The sequence below is a fragment of the Mirounga leonina genome, unplaced genomic scaffold, assembly GCF_011800145.1.
Source record: "Mirounga leonina isolate KUSES-001 unplaced genomic scaffold, KU_Mleo_1.0 Mir_129, whole genome shotgun sequence".
NCBI classification, from domain to species: Eukaryota; Metazoa; Chordata; class Mammalia; order Carnivora; family Phocidae; genus Mirounga; species Mirounga leonina.
In genome coordinates this window covers 46,268,101-46,292,055 of record NW_023270323.1, presented here as the reverse complement: position 1 = coordinate 46,292,055, position 23,955 = coordinate 46,268,101, and the positions used below count along the sequence as shown (strand labels likewise).

Genomic DNA, 23,955 nt, shown 5'->3' with positions numbered 1-23,955 from the left:
TGTGTCACTGAACTAACTACGTGACCTTGGGCAAGCACCTCAACCACCTGGGCCACAATTCCTTCAATCATCAGATGAGACCACCTTCACTTACCTCCAGGAATGTTGTGAGAGTCCATAAGGCAATCTTTGAGAAAATGCTTTGAAAAATACACAGGACAACCAAAAACAATACTGTAGCCTTTTAATACTAATAAAATCCTCTCATATGCCACAGGTTTTGCATTGTTTTCTGGTCTTTTCTCTTTTCCTCATTTCCCACAATATATGATTCATCAACAGCTGCTATTTGAAAAAACAATCCCAATTATTACCACTATATTTTCATCACCTATATGGCTTACTCAGGTAGTGACTAGGAATAGTCATCCATTTCACTCAGAGGTATTAAAAAAAAAAAAAAAGAATTTTTTACTGTGTACATTTCAAAAATAACACGACCCTTTATTCATCTTGTATCTAAAACTGTAATGTCTTATATACTTTTTTCATTACAGTACAAATAACAAGAAATATGTACTAAATTCCTGTGTAGGCACAGGTCAGTTGTGACTCTTGCCCAGACACCTACTCTGAGCAGTTTCCTTTAGTATTGCCTAAACGCTGTAATCAGTAAACCATAGATATTAGAACTCAGAGCCCCCATATTTTTACATGAAGACTCTAAGGAGGAAAAACAATAAAATCGCTTGTCGCAAGCCCTGGAGTCCTATTCTCCTAACTGCTGTATCTTTTTTCTAAAACCACTTTCCCACCTGCCTCACATTAAAAGATGGGGTGGGGGAGCAGGGATGATGGGAAGATAGACTAGTTCTCAAAAACATGTTGTTCCACTCTTTGCAGGATTCAAGTACTGGTTTATGGGACAGAAAAACAAGAAAAAGAAATCTCTAGATATGTACAATCTTGGCTTTGCCATAAGCAAAATCAAGAAATATTTACCGAGTGACCATCACTTGCCAGGAAGAATGCTGAGAACTCCTCAGATAAGCTGAAGAGGATGCTTCGGCCTCCAAAAGCTGACTTGCTATACCCTCGGACATCTGTTGCTCAGTGCTGCCAGGTGTAGCCATTCAACAGCTGGCCCTGGGTGGAGCAAAGAAAACAGCTTCCCCCTTGCTAAAAAGTCAGCTCAGGTGGCCAAAGTGAGGATCTCAGGTAAAAGGAAAAACACCGAAATCTCGGATGGAAGCTGGGTAGATTCCACGGCAGGAAAGAGAATTGCAGAGACTGTACCGCCCAGAACCCGCTGAGCACCCAGCCCCAATTAAGGCTCCTCACGCTCTAAGAGACAAGGAGCTGTAGATCAAAGGATCCTGCATCTGGGAAAGGCACTCCCCTCCTCTGGGAGCCGTGGTGTGGGGGCTGCAAAAAGGTGGGTGCCGGAGGCGGGGGCGGCGGGCTGGGGATCTGTTCACAAGGGTGAAGAAGCCAAGCGGAGACGGGAAGGCTTGTGCGCTAGTGGGGAGGGCGGTGGGCAGGACGAGAGCGCTCGGTGACAGGAACCGAATGGTCACGCTGCGGTGTAAAGCAAGACTTGGGGCTCCGGCCGAGGACACCAATTCCGGGGTTCTAGAGCCGGGAAGGGGTCTGCAAGTGCACTGGAGGCGGCGCAGCGAGAAGGGTCCGCCAGGGACCAGGCGCGACCGCCAGACTTACCTAGGGGAAGAGGTGGGACGGGGCATCTTTTCCCTAATACACACACGGCCCGACCCCAAGCTGGCCCCGAGCCACCCCCGTGCACGCTGGGCGCACAGCCCAGCGCTGCGGCGGCCACTCACCCTCCGCGCGGGAGCGGATTTCCGACACTGTCCTCCGCATGGTGGGCATCGCGGCGACCGCCGCAGGTGGAGCCTTAATCGGGACTCTGCACCTGTCACGGCGCCGCACAGGCTGGAGACCTGGCTGCGCCGCGCCGAGTGTTCAGCCGCCGCGCGGGCCCAGTCGCCCACCCAGGGCAGCGCCGCCGCCGGACTGCCCCCGCACGCCGGAGCGGGAGGAAGAGGGGCCGAAGGTGGCGGCGTCCGCAGAGCCAGGCGAGCTCTCCCTGCAGCCGCGGAGGGGGCGGCTCGGCGAGGGGAGGAGCTCGGGTGCCCGCGCCGGGGGAGGGGTCGCCGGGGCGCGCGCTCACTCGCTCCCGCGGCAGCGCGGCGGCGAAGTCGGGAGAGGGGCGGGGAGAGACCCGGGAGGACCTCCTCCTCCCCGCCTTGCTCCGGACCGTACCATTCCTGAGGGGGCAGGGTGGTCAGCTCCCAGCCTCCTCGTCCCCGCTGGGCGCCCTTGCTCCGCCTTGCAGCTTCGGCTCGTCCTGTCCTTTCTCAACACTGTTCTGACTCTCCTAAGTCTTGCCCAGAAAGCAAGGGGTGCTTTGGCGCCTGCATCTCCGCGTATCCCTTCCTGCTACCCTGTGGCTTGTAATAACAATGGAGTTGGCCGTGGTCTGGGAAGTGGTGTTGGGGCGGAGTGGGCAGGCGAGGGGCGAGAGAGGTTGGGACGCTAAGGGTTAAGTCCCAGCCCGGGCAATGGAAAGAACCCGCGAGTTCGCCGCCTGGGTGGAATTCTAGCCTCCCAGGGCGGCCACCAACCCCCGCCGCCTGAGCTGCACTTGCTCCATTGCCTGGCCCACGAGCAACAGGCTCTGAGGCCGGGCTTTCCCCGGAGCTGGTGCTCCTCCTGCCACTGGTGCCTGGGTGCGTCTGGACAGCCTGCGAGTGGGCCGGTGCGTCCGGCCAGTGCGTGCTCTGCAGCCCGACAAAGCTCGGGAATTGCAATAAATTCAACTATTGGGCCAGGTGGTTCGAAAATCACTTTTGTTTTGTTTTGGGTTTTTGCTTTTACTCAAACCTGCAGGAAGTTGGGTGCAGTAGTTGTACCTGAAAAGGGGGGGGGGGGAGTGTCCTAATATAAAATCCATAAATAAATACTAGATTTTAATTTCCTTCGTATCCTAGAGATCATCGTAACCTCATTACCTTTTATATACCGAGTTCCATGCTAACAAGTTATGGAAACAAGTAAGGTATTTTTTTTTTTTATTGCTGATTTTATCATCGAGTTAGGATGTAAGGTTTTACGTAGATTCTGGTGAGCTGCTGAAATGGCAAGAAAGGAATAAATTAAGTTAGAAGCAGTTTCCTTCTTCCTTCATCTTGTGCTCTTCCTCCAGCACCCAGTGGAAGAGAGGCCTTACATGGAGGCCTTTTATATGAGCTGCTTTCAGATTCTGCAGGGAGAGATCTGGGGAGGTTTGACCACAGAGATAGTGACTATTCCCAAGCCTCAAGAAAAAATGAAATCTTCTAATAGCATCTTATCTTCATTTGTGGTATTTCCTTTGCCTCCTGCAGGTAACATTTGCTAATCAGGGCCCTGCCCTACATTAATACTCCTGTCAGGTGGTCAATGCATATTTATGAAGAACCCACTCTATTTGGCTCTGATTCAGAGGCTGGATTTAGAACAAAGAAAATGTATTTCCAGTATTCATGGAACATCAGCAAGGGTAGAGCGGGGCTTAAGATAACTGTGTTCTAGTGATGGTCATGATTTGCAAGTATGTTCTTCTAAAAGTAAGAAATGAGCGTGCAGTCTTCTTAGGACAGTTATCACTGGCCATTTTTATTTCTTCCAGGTCCAGGACCTCCTGTATAAAGCAGGCGTCCTCTGACTTGCTGAATATGAGTCTGGAACAAAATTAAAAGGGTAAGTACAACATGGAGACAGTAAAAAACAACAAAAACAGTAACAACAGAAAAACAGCTTTAAAAGTTAGTGAACAGAAACTAGAGATAATGCTGTGCTTTTGTGATTAACGTTTTATGTGTAATTTTATATAAAGCCAGAGCCAGTTTTTATTCAAAATCAGTGCACAGCAGCATGCCAGTATTCGATTTAGGAACAATCACCTTTGTAATTCCTAACAAGCCCTCAAATGAAGCTCGGTTCTGCCTATTTACAAATAATAATTAACTGAAGGGAGTTCCAGAGATTACCTCTGTTTTCCATAATGGAGAGCAATCCATTTTATATGTTTCTCTCTGTGTGTGTGTGTGTGTGTGTGTGTCCCATTAACAAGCCATCAGCAAAATTGACAAGGTATGCCATTCATACAGGAAATGACAACTGCTTTTCGTATACAGATCATTGCATGGTTATAGTCTGTAGCTCACTGTGTGTCCTCTCCCAGATTATTCTGTCACTTTATCCGTAATGGTAAGAGTATCCCAACTAACTCATTTCTGAAAAACCACTCATTCCTGATTGCTAGAAATCACACACATTTTTTTTAGGTCAGAAACCTGATTGACATAGAATATTGCACTAATCTGCATCTGCTTGATTTCAAAGCCGTCTCAGATAATTTCCTCGTCCATTGTTGAGCAAAGTGCAACGTGCCAGCCCCTGGCAGGGAACTCTGGTTCCAGCAACATGACCTTGTCACAGAATCTGTAGTACAATTCAGATGTCAGCAAGATCATTTCAAAGCTTTCAGGTCCTATGACTACACTATTGGTGGATTTAGAAGGAAGAGGGTTATTCAAAGACAGCTTTTCCAAGGACCAGGTTTTATCATCCTCCACAAGATATACATTAAATGCATAAAATGTGTGAGGTGCCAAGCCAGAGTGCTAGGTGACAATGACAATGCACATGTGAAAGTTAACCAGCAATGTAACAAAATGGCTGATACTTAATGTCCAATAACCTACAGACATTGAGAGAAGGAGAGAGTCCAAGAGCTGAGATGATCAACATGATTAAACTGGGTCTTCAAGTCAGAGTTAAGGCTGTAGAAATGGAAAGGAGACATTATTTCAGATAGGAGTGCTTGGCATATAGTAAATACTCAACAATGATTGTTTAGTGAATGTTTAAGGGAAATGGAATGATGGAGAAGCATATATCCTTGGGAGGAACAGAGCGATCAGTTTGGCTATAACAAATCTTCTCGCTGGAAATCTGTACACTTTAAATGAGTGAATTGCATGTTATGTGAATTAGAGCTTAATAAAGATGTTAAAAAATGTCTTTGGAGTTGTCAGCCAAAAAATTACCAAGTCCAGAAATTCAAAAAGAGATGTCAGAGGATATTCCTACCTTGGTGGGTTTTCACTTACCTGATATTGCCTGAGTTGGTTATTGTTTGGGGCCACCAAGGATTAAGAATTTGGTCTCCTTTGGGAGGAACTCATAGTCAAAAAATGAGAGAGGAATGCTTACTAATTTGCTGATTTATAATACAGCCAGAAATGCTTTGCGAACTTGTGGCCTGAAGGTAGAGACATGCCTGAGAACCCTGCATCCAATTAGGACTGAGGTGTGGAAAGTTGATTTCCACACTCCCATAAACTACAGACACTGAATGGTGCTGGCCAGTATACTCTAAATTCTTTTGCAGATGCTCAAAATAATTAGGTAAATTAATCTTAAATTGTAGATAATTATATTTTTTAGTTTAAAATTGAGGTTAAAATATGACATAACATTCTATCACATTGCAAAACTACCTGGTTATTGTAAGAAAAGATGCTTATTACCTTTAATGCATAGTTGGTGTTATGTTGATTCAACAGATAGTGTAGAGTTAACATATTATATTATTAGATTTGTAAGGCGTGTTTCCCAAGTCTTCCCATCTTAATTGCTCTCTTTCTGTCACCATCCTTTACATGCACCGCCCTCCAATAAACCAGCAAATTCTTCAGGCTCTGTTTCCAAAATATATCTTAATTCTATCTACTTCCCTTCGTCTTTGCCACTCTTGTACAAGTCACCATGATCTCTCACCTATAATAACCTCCTAACGGATCTGTCTGCTTTTATTTTTGTCACCTATTCATTTTCTAGAAGCTGTGGTTATTATTTTAAAACACAAATCAGTTTGTTATTTCTCAAGACTCTTCATTGGCTTCCCATAGCACTTGGAATGAAACTCAAGCCCTTTATGATTTTCTCCTTGCCTGCCTCTCAGATTCATTTCCCTCTGCACCCTCATTTGATCATTGGGCTCAGATTATTCCACAACTCCCCCCAGCTTAGATTACCCCCCTTCCCCCAGTGCCAGCCACCACCACATTGTCTTATTCTGTCTTTCTCCTAGCACTTAACCTCTATCTGAAGTTTTCTTACTTGCTTGTTTACCTGTTTATGAGAAATAGGTCTTACTACGTTAGTCTTATTCTAGTTAGTGTCTGTCGTATGGCACAGTACCAATAAATATTTGTAGAATGAATGAATGAACTGAAAACTGTGTATACTGTGAATGATCTGGTGCCCTCAGATTGGACAGTGGACATCAGTAGAAGAATAGGTAGCATTCTATTTGAAGAGATGATAAGTTATGCCCTTCATAAACATATATACTGGAATATATTACTTTGTCAGAATTATTTATGTGAAATAATTTAGAGCATATTTGCCATGAAGTACTTGAGATCAGAAAAATCTTATGAATACCATATTGGCTTTTGTCAAAATTAAGTGATGAAATTTTAAAAACAAACTGATTTCAACTAAAAGCTCTAAATCCCTTGTCATTGAATAATTCAGGCACTTATTCTTACTCATAATGATAAAATCAATACTTTCTCTCATGGCTGTGATTCATTTCTCATGACTGTATCATCATTCTCTGTTCAAACACCTTAGTATTAATTCAAAATTATAATGTCATTAAACATTATTATCAACTTCATATACTTGGAATTTCCAACTAAAAGTACAATGATTTTTTTCTTCACTGTAATTGAAAATACTTTTGTTTAAATGAAACTAGAGTTTTAAAATGTGGATTTGTATTATATGATAGGACTTTTAATAGAAATTTTAAATTCTATCATCCATTATATTTAAGATAGCATTCAGTTCACATACAATCTTTTAGGAAAAACGTTACTGAATATTTTACTCTGAAAGTAAATGAACATTCAAGGGAAAACAGTCCTGGTGTTGAGATCTTAAATTCATACCTCTTATTTCAAACTGATAAGAGACTAATTAAATGGTAAGATTTTTACTTAAAAGATTCTTTCTTGTCATAGCCAGGAATTGAAAACTAGTACCTAATCAGAAGTGCTTTTTTTTTTTCCCCCAAAATTAACGAACAACATTCTAGTAATGCTGATCCTCTGTAAAATATTATTGTAATATACTCCGTGAACTTTATGGATAATACATTTAGCATTGTATTGTCATGGATTTTGGCATTTTAAATAGCAGCTTTATTGGGGTATAATCGATAGGCAATAAACTTCATCTGCTTAAAGTATAGAATTTGACAAGGTCGGGGGCACCTGGGTGGCTCAGTCGGTTAAGCGGCTGCCTTTGGCTCAGGTCATGATCCCAGGGTCCTGGGATCGAGCCCCATGTCGGGCTCCCTGCTCGATGGAGAGTCTGCTTCTCCCTCTCCCTCTGCCTGCCTCTCTGCCTACTTGTGCTCTCTCTCTATCTCTCTGTCAAATAAATAAATAAAATCTTTAAAAAAAAAAAAAAGAATTTGACAAGGTCGGACATAGGTATGCACCTATGAGACCATCACCACATTGAAGATAATGAACATGTATCTATCACTTCCAAAAGTTTCCTCTTGCCCCTTGGTATGGTTGTTATGTATAACTTGAGATACTTTTTCTCCATGCATGCAATACACTTTGCTGATACCCACCATGTTCTAGAAAACTGAGCTGAGTATTGGAGATTGACGTAAAACAGCTAGGTTCCAGCCCCGTCCAGAACTTGTGACATTGCTCAAATAATGATGTAAATAAATATAAAATCAGAACTATATATCATACTCTAAGGAAAGATAGTCTACACCTGTATATATTGATTGTCCTATGAAGTATTTCTGGGCTTTCACATTATATCTAGAACTCTTCAAATTTGCTTATATGTGTGTTTGTCATAGATCTAAAACTGTACAAAAATTTTGTTTCTACTGGATGCTATGGCTTTTATATTGAAAAAAGTATGATGTTTGTTATATGGAAAAGATAACCAGTGAAGGCAAGAAATTTTATTATAATTCATTTCTTTGGTGTTGCCCAGAAAGCCAATATTGGAAACAAAAACAAACACCCAAGGAAATCTCACTTTTTTTCTTGCCATGTCAATTAGGTGCTATTTCAGGGAGGAAAGATGACAATACTGAGGAAAAATTTATTGAAAGGAAAATCTCAGAATTTTCATTAAAAATTGAGTAGAATAGTAAATGAGATGAATAATTAAAATTACCAAATATAATTTTGTAATTCCATGACTTTTAATTGAGAGAGAATGCCAAACCTAAAAAAATAGTTTCCTGATTAATTGAAATAAACCATAACTTTCAAATATGAAATATTTGCCAAATGCATTTTGGCCTCTTGGATGATATAGCCTCTGCTCAAGTTCATAATTCATTGCAGTGTTTAGCAAATTTATTGGAAAATCACAATTTTTTTTTCCCTTGGATCCCAAAAAATCAGAAACAACATCTGCTGGAAAGAGGAATTATTTATCACTGTAGTTTCTTGCCAACTTTGAACTCTGAGGAGATCCACTTAATGGAGAATGTGAATCAATCCAGGATTACATTTTAGTAATCCCAAAGAAAAGAAGGTGGGGGAACACTGTGAAGAAAAGATACAAAGAAAGTAAGCTCACTACAGATTCAAGGTTTGTGGGGCTGGAGATATTGGAAGGAGGAGCATAGTGAACTAGGGCTGAGTAGGAGAGCTGATGCTTGGACCTTTTGTATAGGTGGGCTTGCTTCTGCCAGACTTCAAATGGGGGCTCCTCTTCCCTGCCTGGATTGTCTATTTTTTTTTTTTTTTCATTTGGTTTTACTCTAAAAACTGACCTCAGCCTACTAAATTGGAACCTCTTTCCTCCCGTTTCTGCATCCATGCTGTTCTGACCCCACTCATGCTTTCAGAAGCCATGTGTCTTCTGAGATTGCTTCAATCTGTTGCCTGCATAGCCTCTCGGTTTTCCATTGACAAGGCTACTGACTCCTACTTAACTTTTTTCCCCTTCAACTTTACAGAAAGTTAATGTATATAAAATGCAGCCATTTAAACGTACAAGGTGATGGGTTTGACAAATGTATACACCCATGTATCTACCACCACAGTCAAGATGCGGTGTGGTCCCAGTGCCCGTTGGCTTAATCTTATACTCACTTCTGGCTCCTGTTGGCTTCTGACTTGTTCTTGATGTACAAGGAGAGTGCAGGAGGCAAAGGGAAACCTACAGGTTGGGAATTATGAATTAAATTTGAATAAGTACAGGAACCAAATGAAGGAGCACCATGCAAACCAGCAAAGGTGATGGAACACATGCACAAAGTGAAGGGGAGGCAGTGTAGACTTGGGGATACGATAGAATTGTGTTTTAAAAAAGATTCTTGTGATAATAGAATGTAGAGCATGAATTAGAAGCAGAGACACCAAGTTGGAGATGCCAAAGATCTGTTCACTTAACAGAGGAAAAGGTGATTTAAAAAAAAAAACTTGAATACAGCATAAGGCATTTTTAGTAATACTTATGGGACTATAGAGAATAAAGGACATGTTTATCTGAAAAAAATAATCTTCTCTGTATAGTTATAGATAATGGCTATATAAGAACTTTTTAGATGTTGAGTCAATTTCTTATTGAATCAATTTCTGACATTTGAAGAGGGGAGATTGCCTTAGCTACTTTCTTTGAAAGATGCTATGTGAATGTTATATTTGAACATCTGATTAATTAATGGAAGTGTTTTATTTATCTTTTAATGCTATTTATTGATATTTAAGAGACTAGTTGCAAGAATGCTCATTAGTAGTGTTTATTAACATGTTAAAAAATGTGCCTCTATATGTCATTTAGAAAAAGGTTCAATTGCACATAATAAAAAACCCCAAAATAACAGTGGCTTATACGAGATTGAAGCTTATTTCTTGTCACATAAAAGAAGTCTGAAGATAGGCTGTCTACTGACATCAGAGATGTAGGGTCTTCCCTTTCTGCTCTGTGATGCTAACAAGTGGTTTCCAACCTCAAGGTCATCTCAGGGTCCTGGGTAGCTTCTGTTGTGCCAGCCATAACATCCACATTGAAGATGGGGAATGGAATAAGGATAAAAAGGGACCCCACTGTGCTTTAAAGCATCCATTACTGAAATCTTACATGAAAGTTATGTTCATATGTTATTAGCTAGGACTTAGTCACATGGCCATGGCTGAACAGAAGGCTGGGAAATTTAGTTTTTTATTCAATTGGCAATGCACCTGGATGAAACTTGGCATTCTGTTACCAGTGAGGAAGGAGAGAATGGCGTTGAGGGTAGGCAGTCAACAATCTCTGCCACACTTTCGATTAAATCTCAGAAATCATTCTCAAGGTTGCATTATTAAAATCCTGGAGTTCTTCATGGACATCATAGTGAAACTATGTTTTGTTCAAATTGTGTGTTTTTTTTTTAAAGATTTTATTTGACAGAGAGAGATAGTGAGAGCAGGAACACAACAAGCAGGGGGAGTGGGAGAGGGAGAAGCAGGCTTCCCGCTGAGCAGGGAGCCCAATACGGGGCTCGATCCCAGGACCCTGGGACCATGACCTGAGCCGAAGGCAGACACTCAACGACTGAACCACCCAGGCGCCCCATCAAATTGTGTTTTTAAATATTTATAAGAAAGAAGAAAAAGAGTTTGCTTCATTTTAGAAACAGGCTTGATGAAACAGGTTTTTAATGGCTGGGGCTTAACGGAAAATTTATTAAATGATAGTTGAAAATAATATTGAGTACAGAAGATAGGGAAATTAATTTAATGAAGCAGTAACTTAGTTATTAAGGTGACTTCCTGGTTACAAACAAATAGAATCTTAGAGGTGAAAAAGAGACAAAGCAATGGGTGGAATAGAAACATAGATCTATTTCAGTTTTTTTTCTGTGTTTAAACCAGAAAAGGGAAAGACAAAGAATTAGAGGTTTCTGAAGAGAGATGTTACATAATGGCATTTTGGGAACATCTGTCTGTCAGCTGTGCCTAGACTATATTTTGAGGGAAAAGGCCCACACCATGTTAGGAAGCTACTGTGGCCTTCTTATCAATAGGAGTTTTCTGTGTTCTTGATGATGGCTTTTGGACCCCGAAAAGATTATCTAGAGCAAACTTTATTTTTTAAAATTAATATTTAATATACTAAATACATATGTTAAAATACAGTTCTTCCTTGAGCTTTAAAATTTAACTTGATCATTTTATTCTATTTAAAAATCTAGCACATTTTAAGAATTACTTTTAAGGACGTGGTTGATTAGTGTTTGATTCCATTCGTAAGCTAAAACTCCCTTAAACATTTTAAATTACACTTATGAAGTTGAATTTTATTTTCTTTCTAAGTCACTTAGTCATTTGTAAGAATGTTTCCAGTATTTAAGTAACCATTTTAATAGGATAAATTTAGCCTATAAAATAACCCTTAATTTTCTTAAATTTTCTTTCTCTAAACTTTCTTAAATTTTCTAAAGCTGATGGATTTCAGCATAAAATCTTGATATAAATCAGTTTTCCAGTCCCATCAATTTAATTTGGAATCACAAGCATGACATGTTTTGTAATGGGTCAAATTTTCTTGATTATTTCTAAACTTTACTAAAAGATAGGTTTGACTTACTTGACTTACAGGTTTGACTTACTTAATCATATATACACATATATGATAAGCATATATATATATAAAGTATATATATATATATATATATATATATATATATATATATACTTAATTCTCCAAGTTTAAAGCTACTAATTCTCTTGGAAACCATTATGTCATCCAAACAATTTTAGGGTTAGCACTAGAAGTGCTTCTGGAGGTTACATTTTAAATTAGCTGAAGCTGAATATTAACCAGAGATATCATCTGGGATATCTGAGCTCTGGAACTACTGATACCCTTGAAATTTGTCTTACGTCTTTGGCTGTCAATGGGCCTTAGCTCTCTAGATTCAAGTCCTCTGTTACCTCATACTTCTCTTCATATACGGAAATTTGCACTTAGTCCATTTGATTGGTTTCAGCTAATTTATTACTGTATTATTCTACTTCAAATTATTTTCATACTTTTTCCTGATAGTACTAGTGTGTATAGTTCTTAATGGTATTGGATTGGGTTTTATTTATCATCCAAGGCTTTTTCTAATCGGTTCCTTTTAATTTTAAGGTCTAAGCTTATAGTTGAGGGACCCTGAATGAGCATGGTAGCAATTGGAATGGAAGCAAAGGGAGAAATGGAGAGGTGTCCTAAAAGGAGAATTGAGAGCACATGTTAAGATTAGGGATGGATTCTTAGAAGAGGAAACATTGAACAAAGACCCCAGAGGTAAGGTGGAGCCTGGCAGTTCCAAATCCTCACTCCATAAGCCATTCCTCCTACAACTCCCCTGCAGTTCTTGTGGTGAGATGGTGATATGCTCTCCTACTGACTGCTATGAGAACTCACAACCTAGAATATTAATCTAGGCTAAGGTATAGAAAAGCTTTAATTCCAGAGTTTCTCCTGGGTCTTTTGGTAGCCATAACTTGGCAAGCAAGGACAGATAACTTTTGTTTGAAGCAATGGATTTTTGTTCCTCACCAACAGACCCCTCTCTGTGTTTAGGAAACTGGAGGATGAATATGAAAGCAGTAGTTGGAATGCACATTAATAATGACAAGTGCGGTCTTCTTGCTGAAAGAGGGACTGTGTGAAGATTATTCAAGTTTTAGGGAACTCTCTCTTCTTCAGTATGAACCTATTCTGTGTTGTCTCAGAAAATCCCTCCTTGTTCTTAGGGTGTGTGTGTGTGAGAAAAAGAGAGATGCACCAATTTGATATAGTTTTTATTTTTTAATTGAGCAGGAAGAATGAGGAGGCATGTCGTTGCCTTGCACCAATGGAAGGATGTCCTACTGGGCAGGTCCTTAAAGTACCACTATTCATCCATTTACAACCCTCACTATTTCATTCTGGACTGAGTTATTCAATATTTGGGAAATAGGCTACTAAATCCAATGTATTGCACTGGTTTCAAGAGAAAGGGGGTTTTCTTAAGTAGAAATGGAAGTTGGGACTGAAGGTTTAAGCATTTGGGAGAGAAAAGAAAGGACAGTGGGACAGGGAGCAAGTCTAGAAACTACAGTATTCCCTCAGAGAGATACCCTGTGAATGGATTAAGCTATTTTTTTTTTTCCTTTCCCCTTGGACTATGGAAACTATAGTTATCTTCATGTTTTATATTACAAATTTTATACATAATTTTGATGTTTGAGATTTATAGAAAGCTGTTAAAATATAACAAAGAACATTTTACCATATTTGCTTTATCCTCTGTATTGTTTTTCTGAATAGTTTGAGAGTAATTTGCTGACATGATACCCCTTTCTCCTAAGTAGTTCAGTGTGTAGTTCTTAAAATAAGTGTATTCTTTTACATAACCACAACACAATGATTAAAATCAGGAGTTTAATATTAAAATGGTACTGGTCTGTAATCTCTAGACCTTATTCAGATTTGAACATTTGTCCCAATAATGTTCACTCTCCAGAATGTTGCCTTCAGTTGTCGTGTTCCTTCTGTCTTCTGTAATCTGGACCAGTTCTTCAGTCTTTGTATTTCATGTATCTTCATGACCTTGACATTTTTGAAGAGTAGAGGCCAGTTGCTTTGTGCAATATCCTTCCATCTGGGTGTGTCTGAAGCCTCCTTGTGGTTTTGGCAAGATTATTGCAGAAGTGAGGTTGTGTTATTCTCAGCACATCTATCAGGAGGCACATGATGCGGACACCTCAATACTGTCAATGTTAACTTTGATCCCCTGGTTAAGGTGGAGACTGTCGGGTTGCTCCGCCGTAAGCTTACGCTTTATCCTTTTGCAATTTGTAGTATCTGTTAGGGAGACTAGTTTTACATTTTTTAAAACATTTTTTATACATTGTACAGTGTAATTCTACTCTGCATATTTGGAAAGGGTGTTTTGTTTCTTTTCTTTCCTTTTTTTTTTTTTCCAGATCGACTCCTTAGTTGTCCTCAGGTGTGCCATTGGGACCCAGGCTTACATCTCTGGTCTGAGCCTGTCCACACTGCCTTGGCAGAGGGCTGAGGGGTGGGAGAGAGAGTCCACAATGCCCTTCACTCCCCCATGTCTTTAATTCCCAGAACACAGCTGTAAAAACGACATGAAATGTACTTTGTTAAGAGCTTTGGGAGTCTCTGAAAAGGATTATATCAAATGGAAAATAAGAGGATATTTCTTTTTAGCTCTATGACATATAAGAAAGCTTTTTCTGCTGAGTAATTTTCTGAATACCTTTCTTACAAAAGACACTGAGGCAATTTGTTCTGTAGACCTTATATATTCCTCCTCTTCTGTTATGTAGGAAGCTTCGTTCCTGCATGAGATCAAAGTCACTGACCTTAAAAAGTACTACTCTCATACCTAAAAATTAATAATAATAGGTTAATATTATTACACATCCAGTAAAGGCTCAGAATTCTTTCACTTTCAGCAATTCTTTGCAGATAAATTGAATATAAAGCTAGGGAAAATGTGCTCATTATGCTCAATGTTAGCATAATGAACAGTCACGGTGAAAGGAAACATTTTACTCTGACCTACAAGATATCTTGTTGCTTCTGGTTTTCCTTTACAGATTAGATAGTGTGAAAATTTATAGGATAAAACATGGGTATTTCCTTTTCAATGTCTGTTTCCATAACATATGAGATAAGATGTTGAGGGAATGTGTGTGTTTGAGAAATGAGATGCCACTTTCAGTGAGAGATAATAAAAGGAGTAGCATGCTTATTGAAATTTCCATGCAGCCAAAAACCTGCTCCAGTGAATATTTCATTCTAAATAATAGGAGGATCTCACATTCTCTCAATTTCACTTCGGATTGTTTTCTGGCATTGGGAAATAAATAGGGAGACTTTTGTTTTTGTTTTTGTTTTCTCTTATCACAACACAGTATGTCTTGGAACTACTGGCAATTGAGAGCGTTGAAACAGTGAGTGAATTACTTGGATTGGTTACCTTGAAGAAGCCTAAAGAACTTGGCAGGCATTCAAAAGCCAGAGAGATTGCACCAGTTAAGGGTAAAATTGATCCGCCTTGCAGCTTTCTGTTCAAACAACTGCCTCCTTGTGTTGCAGCTTTGGCGTCTGATCTCTCTTGTTTGGAACACTGAGAAATTTTGAAAGCCCTGACAAATACCCAGTGAAATCTACCAGCCAAGGTCAAGGAAGCCACTTCCTTCCATCCAGACACAGGCACCTAGGCAGCTTGCTTAGGCATATAGAGTGCGTCTTGGAGCAATGCAGCCTGTTCCCTTGAGCTCTGTTCTCTTATTTTCTCTTAGTACATTCAACTGCCTGAGCTTCTGACTCAGACTGCAGAGATACTGTTGCTGCTGGAGGGTAATAGTTTGTTCTGTTATCCTGGAATGCCCTCCTTGCACTGAGAAAATTAGAAGCTGGGGAACTTGATGAATTTTCCCACTTTGTGCATTTCTCACTAGCTCTTCCTGCCTCTGATTCTTCCTGCTATTTTAGAGAGAACAGCCATCCCACTTTGCAGGCTACCAGTTTACCTGTGGGATCAGTTGGGTGCATTGAATGCATACAGAAGAGATGCTTCTAGAGCAGGTAGCAGAAAGAAGGATAGAATGTTCTATTTTTCTGATCCCTCAGAGAAGGAGATATTCCACGTAAGTGTATTTTCTAGATAACTGAAACTTCTGCCTTAAGCATTAAAATTTGTTTTTAACTTTGAGAAGCAGTATAGCATAGTGGTTACGCACATAGACTCTGAGGCAGATTAGCTGTGTTTAAATCCTGACTCTACCATTTTCTAGCTTTGTAACTTTCAGCACTGTACTTAACCTCTCTTACCTCAGTTTCCTCATCTGTAAAGTGGGGGTAATAATAGAGTCTGTAGAGTTGTTGTTGTTGTTGTTTTTAATTTTAGAGAGAGAGAGGGAAAGAGTGAGAGAGCGCATGCCTGCGCCAGAGGGGGTGGGAGAGGGAAAGGGAAGGAATCTCAAGCAGACTCCACACTGAGCCCAGAGCCCTGACATGGGTCGCGATTCCACAACCTTGAGATCATGACCTGAGCTGATGCTCAACCAATTGAGCCACCCAGGCACCCCCAGACTCTGTAAAGTTATTGTAAGAATTAAAGAGGATTAGATGAATTAATAGATGTAAAGCATTTAAAACAGTGCTAAATATGTTGAGTCCTAAAAGAGTTATTATTAATTCAACCATTCATATGCAGATCTTGCTAGTAATTGTACCTACCTTCTTGTTTTGTTTTATAAAATACATTGAACGTTGAGTACCTGGTGCCTTCCTACCCAGAGAAATTAACATAGTCATGTCTTCAGGCTGTGCTATAATGATGTCCTTGGTGAAATGATAGTTAATATTGTTTAATGAGTGGGTTTCGTGACTGTTATTGGTAATCCCTATAAGAAACCTCTAAGATAAGTACACTTATAAATAGGTTGAGGGGATTTCAGTACTTGCCCAGTTTCACACCACCAGATGTAAAGATCTGAGATGCAAATCTAGGGGCTGTATGACTTCAGAGCTGGTGCTCTTGGTCACCTCACCACACTTCCTGGTGGCTAGGGCTTCTTGTCCCCGTGCCGGTGGTTCTCTAACGTGAGCATGCATTAGAATCTCCTGAAGGCCTTGTGTTAGAACACTCACTAGATTGCTGGCCTCCCCACCCCAGAGCTTCAGATTCAGTAGTTCTAGCGTGGAGGCTGGGTGCTTGGTGCTAGGTTGCTAGGTGCTGCTGATGCTGCTGGCCCAGAGATTACACTTTGAAAGCTGCTATCCTGCACGGAGTGACTCCAGATGATTACTATTTTTTTTATGGTCCCATTACTGTTAGCTGCCACTTGAAGCTAGCCCTGTGTTCTTTTGCTCTCAAGCCCTATTATACACACATTAAGCTGTTTTAAAACTCTCAGCAGCTCACCTCCAATGGTGTTGAATGAGTGGATTTTATGGCAGCACCTGCCATTTGGAGATTCCTTTTCTCTTGCCACTCAGTACCCTGGAACATCTAGTTCATGAACTCTGCAAGGAGCTTGACTTACTTCTTTGCATATTGCTTCTTTTTATTTTAATGTAAGGAAAATGTTGAGGAACAAAGCTTAATAGATGTAAAATTTCCGTCACGTGCCAGCTTTCTCTCCTCCATGTTGAGGGCTTCACCCCCATCAAAGGATATTCTCTGATGCAGTGTGAACAATCAAGCACACGGCAGACTTGGGTTTTTAGCCTCCTCAACTTAGGAGTCTTCTCGCTCCAAGGACCTGGTATTTTTGTATCTACCTTTTTGTTTTCTCTGTTTCTGAGTCTAGTTTTAGCTTTTATCCATATAGTTCTAATCCTGTGGAAGCCATGGAATGGTCGCAAAATTAGGTGGAGCAAGATTTTGTTCTTGCTAGAACTTTTTTCTTTTATGATGACAGAGTAGATCCTTGATCCCTGGGCTGCTTCTCCTTAGCTTAATGGCATGAGAGGCAGGAAGCTCACAAGTCTAGCCTCCTCCGAAGTGATGGGTTCCTCACGCTGTTAAAGTATATATAGTTTTGGGTGCACTTCTGTGAGAAATTGAGTCATAATAGGGAGCAATGTTGACTCACTTGTTTCCTGATCTCATGTTTACCTTTTGCATTGCTTTTTTGGCTGTTTAGTAGTAAACTGAAGTAAACACAACCTTAGCCATAGCCCAAGTCATCATTTTAGACCATGCTTTGTGCTCTGGATAAGTTATGTTCCCTCACATTTACTTTTACCTTATAAACCCTTATTTTAATTTCTATATTGCTAAATACTTTTAATATAGGCCCCTTCTACATTGCTGTATGGCAGTCATCTTCAAGCCCCATCTGTACCCACCTCTGGACTTCATGCTGAAAGAGAAAAGTCATATTTATTTGCTTAAACCGCTATAAATTGAGATTTCTATTACTTTTAACTGAATCCATTCCTTAGTTGATTTTCTCATGTCATCAGAATTCTGTAAGGTAGGACTCTTCTAGAGTTGGTTAATTCAGTGGCTCAGAAAAGTCATCAGAAGCCAAGGGCCTTTCCATCTTTTCTATTCTTCCATTCCCCTCATGACAGCAGATTACGTCATGGTTGCTTTATGAGGGCAGCAGCACCAGGCATCACATACTTTCATATCAATATCAAGAGGAAGGGAAAAAAGAAATCTTTCTACCTTGGGTCTCTTTTTAAGAAAGGGGAAACATTGCCCCCAAAGTCCCTCAGCAGACTTCTCCCCATGTCTCATTGGGTCACATGCTATGCCAAACCAAACGTTTGCCAAGAGGCATAAAACCACTATGAATGGCTGCAATCAATCGGGAGTCACCTGCTAGGGAGGGAGATGGGTCTTGTTTTCCCTGAAGGAAATAGCTACATAGAGAGCAACTAATAAAATGAAGGTTCTGTTAGAAAGAAGAAGATGAGTTGCTGGTATGGCAACTCACAGTGTCTACCACTGAAATATGATTGGTCTCTTTGGCCTGACCCACTTTCATGGAGTTTTGGACCCCTTAGGAGAGAGTGGTCCTTAGGGAGATTTTGAATATTCTGATAATCTGATATACAGGAACCAAAACTAGTTTTTATTTGGACAAGTTAATTTAATTGGGAAATGAATATTATATAATGACAAGAATAATACAGGGTGATGAACTCCAGCCTAAGAGAGGTAAAGGTATAGTTGAAAAAGGAATTTTGTTTTTAAAATAATATTAAAGATATGCTATGAAACAGCCCATACAGAGGACTTACTTTCACTTTCACTTTGAATAACTTGAGCTCTTTGGAGAATAATTCCATTCTAAGGCAGGTGCATTGATACAAATATCTGAAAATGAGAAGCTGTAAAGAATGGAAGTGGGCTAGTGTGACTTCCTAGTTGTTTATTTTTTTTTTTAAGGTAATACTCTTTACAATTTATTTATTTACTTTTTTTACTTAATTTTTCTTTTATTATGTTATGTTACTCACCATACATTACATCAGTAGTTTTTGATGTAGTGTTCCATGATTCATTGTTTGCATATAACACCCAGTGCTCCATGCAGAATGTGCCCTCTTTAATACCCATCACCAGGCTAACCCATCCTCCCACCCCCCTCCCCTCTAGAACCCTCAGTTTGTTTTTCAGAGTCCATAGTCTGTCATATTGTTGTTTATTTTTGAGGTGAAGGTTTGAGATGATTCTTCATTTTTGCAGAATGTTGCTGAGAAATTTGGTCTCAGTCCTCAGATTTGTTCCTAGCAGGAACTCACGAGCTTTAGGGGTTGGTTATGATGGATGGAACCTGGCAACCTCAGAACCATAAGGGCTGGCCGGCTTCAAAAAGACACAGAGAAGGACGCTGCAGTTTTGTGATTAGAAGATAACTTTTACAAAATATTTATAAATGAGTAGGACTAGGCAAATAGAACATGAATAAATCAGGTAGATCAATCTGAGCAAAATTACAAACCAGACAATAATAAATGATGTATGTTTATTTTGGAGACATCAACTTGAAAAAAATAGGCATGTTGCATCCAGCTATCAAGACAGAATTAACAATAATTAATTTTTGCCTCATTAAGAGATGATTTTTTTTTCCATCGTTAGTGGTTTGTGGTAGCAGTCTGTATAACTTCCTTAAAGATCTGCATTGGCATATTCAGTATAGGAAGTGTCCTTGCCCATTAGTATGTACCTATAGAACTTAGGAATGCTTTGTCCTTTCCAAAACTCATTTTCTTATTTTTCAGTTCTTGTCAGATGGCCAGGCAGCTACAAAATGATTTAATATTCTAGAACAGCACAACTCTTAAAGGGATATTTACCTATTTTTTGCTTCACATTTTATAATTTTATTTTACAAATTTTAATATGAGCTTGTAATTTTAATTGAAAGAGCAAATCAGATTTGATTTTGTCACAAAGCATTTGGGCAGGAAAAGGCCCTCTTGTTTGCCCCATTTATAGATAGCCACAGTTACTTTAAGTATCTGAGACCTTCCATGAGGCACCCTACTCCCTGGCAACCTGATGGCAGGACATCATAATTCTTTTCTAATCATATATATATATATATATATATACATATATATATATATAATCCTAAATATGTGTATATATATATATGTGTGTGTGTGTGTGACTTGAGGCAAGATACTTAGTCTCTCTGTGTCTCAGTTTCCTTACCTATAAAATGGGAGCTAAGAATATTATTTATCCCTAACAGTAGTTATGAAGATTAGATTAGTTAATATAGGTAAAGTCCTTAGAACAGTGCCTAGCCTAATAAGCACTCAATAAACACTAGCTAATATTATCCCAATAATTATTTAGAAAACATGTTAAAAACAAAATTCTCAATATTGACAAAAGCTATTAGATGGCTGGTGTATGTCAAAGATCTTTATGTAGAAAATTATAGAACATTAAAAAATGTTTTGTATTAGATATTTTATATATGTTAAATGTTAAGACCTGAAAATGGAGAAATGTTATGTTCATAGATTCCAAGAATCCCATATCATAATGAAGTAAAATCCCCTAAATTAAATTATAAATTAATTCGTTTGCAGGCAAAATACCAATTAGGTTTGTTTTTCTTTTCTTATTTTTTTGTCATGAAATTTGGTGAACTGATCCAAAAACTTACATGGAAGAGTAAAGATGCAAGAATAGCCAAGATGAAGAACAAAACTGGGGGAATTGCCTTACTAGGTATCAATATTCCTTATAAAGCTATAGTAATTAAACAGTGTGTTATTGGCCAGGGGTATAGAAAAGGGAAACTAGGAGACACTAACATAAATGGAAAATTATATCTAAAAAATGTAGGGGCGCCTGGCTGGCTCAGTCAGAAGAGCATGTGACTCTTGATCTCAAGGTCATGAGTTCAAGCTCCATATTGAGTATAGAGGTTACTTAAATAAATAAATATTAAAAAAAAATTACAAATCAGTGCATGACGGATAAATAAACAATTGGCTATCCATATTTAAAAATTAAAATATTTCTCTATTCAAACTCTATAAGAAAGAGTAAAGGTAAATAGAAGACCTAAATATAAATGTGTTTTTAGAAAGAACTGAAAGTATACAGCTCAAGGTCATGATAATGAGATGGGGTGTGGGCAGGAGAGTAAAACGGAACTAGAAAAGTTAAAGTGGACTTTGGTTATGTCTGGATGGATTTCTTTTTCTAGAAGCCTGGGTCACACCATGGATAGCTGGAGCATGCATGTTTGCTGTCTCAGTCATTGTATTTTTTGTTTTCAAAATTTCACAGAATCAAAATGTAAAAAAAGAAAAAGAAAATGACAACTCTGCAATTGATGAAGATGTTTTATTTTTAGGACACTCAACACAAAAAGATTTGGAGTACCCTGCTCATATCATGTCAGCATTTATATCAGAAACAGCTGGGCCACCATGGATCTGAGTGGGATCTTCAAGTAGACAATTAGATAGAGCAGAGGATCTGGACTCGGGTCAAAATAGAAGCATTGGTCTTGTTAAAGGAATTCATGCAAATGCTGTCATCAGATTGTATGCTTTCATTTATGCAATCTGTTGAACACATATTTGTTGAGTCCCTAACATATGTTAGACACTAGGCTAAGCCCTAAGGATTCAACAGTACAGGACAGGAGTCCTCATTTGAAGATTAATCTCTAGTGGGAAAGGCATACTTTAAAATAAGAATTACTTAGGTACATATATCATGACAAAATTTGATTTTGCTATAAAAGAAAACTAGTTATACTTGTGTGTGATTTAGAATTTTCTATATTTATCATCAAATTAATTGAAGAAAATGCTTTATAGTTGAAATTAGTTCTTTGGCTGTTATCGATTTATTGCGTCTAATTTCCAATTCCAGCCATCATAATCCTATATACAATTGTGAGTAAAAGGTGCTGCATGTTTTCTGAGATAGTTTGTGACTTGTCGAAAAGGAGGACAATCCTTTTCCCAATACTTTGTTCTATAGTTAAAACAAAGTCCCTGTAGTAGGTTGACTAATGGACCCCAAAGATACCCAGATCCTAATCCCTGGAACCTGTGAATGTAATCTTATTTGGAAATAGGCTCTTTGCAGATGTAATCAAGTTAAAATGAGATTATCCTGGATTGGAGTGGGCCCTGTATACAGTTTGACTGGTATCCCTATAAGAAAAGGGACATTTGCACAGGAATTTCTCAAAACACTTGGAAACTAAACAGTATGTGCTAATTAAACAACACACTCCTAAATAATCATAAAGGAAGTCTCAAAGGAAATGACAAAAGTAAATTGAACTGAATGAAATTGAAGTGAAGATGCAATACATAAAAACGTCTGGGGCATGGCTACTTAGAGATTTATAGCACTGATCGCACTTGTTGGAAGCAAGGAAAAGTCTCAATAATCTAAGCTCTCACCTAAAGAACCCAGAAAAAGAAGAGCAAAATAAACCCAAATCAAATAGAAAGAAGGAAACAACATGGGATGTAATTGAAAATAGACAAAGATGGGGCACCTAGGTGGCTCAGTGGGTCATGATCTCAAGGTTGTGAGATTGAGCCCCAAGTAGGGGTCTGCGCTGGACATGGAGTCTGTTTAAGATTCTCTCTCTTCCTCTCCCTCTGCACACCCCCCCACGACACCCCTTTGCACTCTCTCTCTCTCTAAAAAAAAGACAGACAATTAAAATCAATGAAACAAAGAGCTTGAGCTTTGAAAAGATCAATAAAATTGATAACCCTCCAGCAAGACTTTAACCAAAGTTAAAAGGAGAGGACAGAAATAACCAATATCAGGAAGGAAGAGGATATCACCACAGATCAAGCAGATATCAAAATGATAATAGAATACTATAAACAATTGTACACACATAAATTTGACAACTTAGATGAAATGGACCAATTTCTCAAAAAACACAAATCACCACACTCATAATATGAAATAATTTGAATAGTCCTATTACTATTAAATAAATTGAATTTGTAATGAAAAACATTCCCCCCAAAGAAATCTTGAAACCCAGATGGTTGCACTGGAGAATTCTACTAACCATTTAAAGAAAAATTAATACTAAATTTACATCATCTCTCCTAGAAAATAGGAGAGAGGGACCACTTCTCAATTCATTATGAAGCTGATACCAAAATCAGGCAAAGACCATACAAAGAAAGGAAACCATATACAGTGTTCCTCATGAATATAGATGTAGAAATCCGTAACAAATATTAGCCAACAGAATTCATCAATATATAAAAAGAATTACATTCTGTGATCAAGTGGGGTTTATTCCAGGATGCAACCAATGAATTTTTTTTAAGGATTTGAAAATAGAATAATTTCATAACTAAATATAAGACTGTGGAAAATTTTTGTATTTATTTCCTTTCTTTAAACACAAAGTATTCAATAGTGCCATAAAATACACCATGCTGTTTAGTTATTGTGTGAGCTGCATGCACCCAGGAATACGATCTATGGTATTGATTCTATTTTCTTTTCCTCATTATACAGTTTCACCTAAGACAAACTTAATAGCAATTTTGTGTGTGATTTTTTTTCATAAATAGCATTTATAAAAGAAATATAACTACAACATTATTTTCAAAATGAAAACCTAAAATCACTGCATTGCTTTATTAATGATATGAACATTTTGGCTTTTTAAAAGATCATTTCTTAGTAAATGATTACACTTAAAAATATAACTTTAGTTAAATCATTGACTCTATTGAACACCAAGTAATGAAGCATTGTCAGTTTTAAAAGGCCATTAAATCAAAGCAGTCTTTTTCCTATTCCTTCCTTGAAACAAGTAATGAAAACGGAAGGACAGGGACTCCTGGGTGGCTCAGTTGTTAAGCATCTGCCTTTGGCTCAGGTCATGATCCCAGGGT

General features: G+C 38.8%; 2 protein-coding genes across 10 annotated transcripts in view; one reads left to right on the top strand and one right to left on the bottom strand.

Annotated features, from left to right (window-relative positions):
* The window catches only part of ATP8A1 (ATPase phospholipid transporting 8A1), a 218,574-nt gene extending 216,450 nt beyond the window's left edge, over nt 1-2,124 (bottom strand). For 3 of the 4 annotated variants that reach the window (XM_035005058.1, XM_035005062.1, XM_035005059.1), the window contains exon 1: nt 1,782-2,124. In XM_035005058.1, coding sequence (XP_034860949.1) covers nt 1,782-1,830 — 49 coding nt within the window. In that variant the 5' untranslated portion in view covers nt 1,831-2,124. The remainder of the gene's footprint in view (nt 1-1,781) is intronic. The other variant, XM_035005060.1, reaches the window with a different exon arrangement.
* Nucleotides 2,125-2,433: 309 nt separating this feature from the next.
* Nucleotides 2,434-23,955, top strand: part of GRXCR1 (glutaredoxin and cysteine rich domain containing 1) — a 308,941-nt gene continuing 287,419 nt past the window's right edge. For 4 of the 6 annotated variants that reach the window (XR_004679238.1, XR_004679243.1, XR_004679242.1 and 1 more), the window contains exons 1-2: nt 2,435-2,792; nt 3,632-3,702. The gene's annotated coding sequence lies outside the window, so the exon portion shown is untranslated. Of the gene's footprint in view, nt 2,793-3,631; nt 3,703-23,955 lie in introns of all 6 variants that reach the window. The other 2 variants (XR_004679237.1, XR_004679239.1) reach the window with 2 other exon arrangements.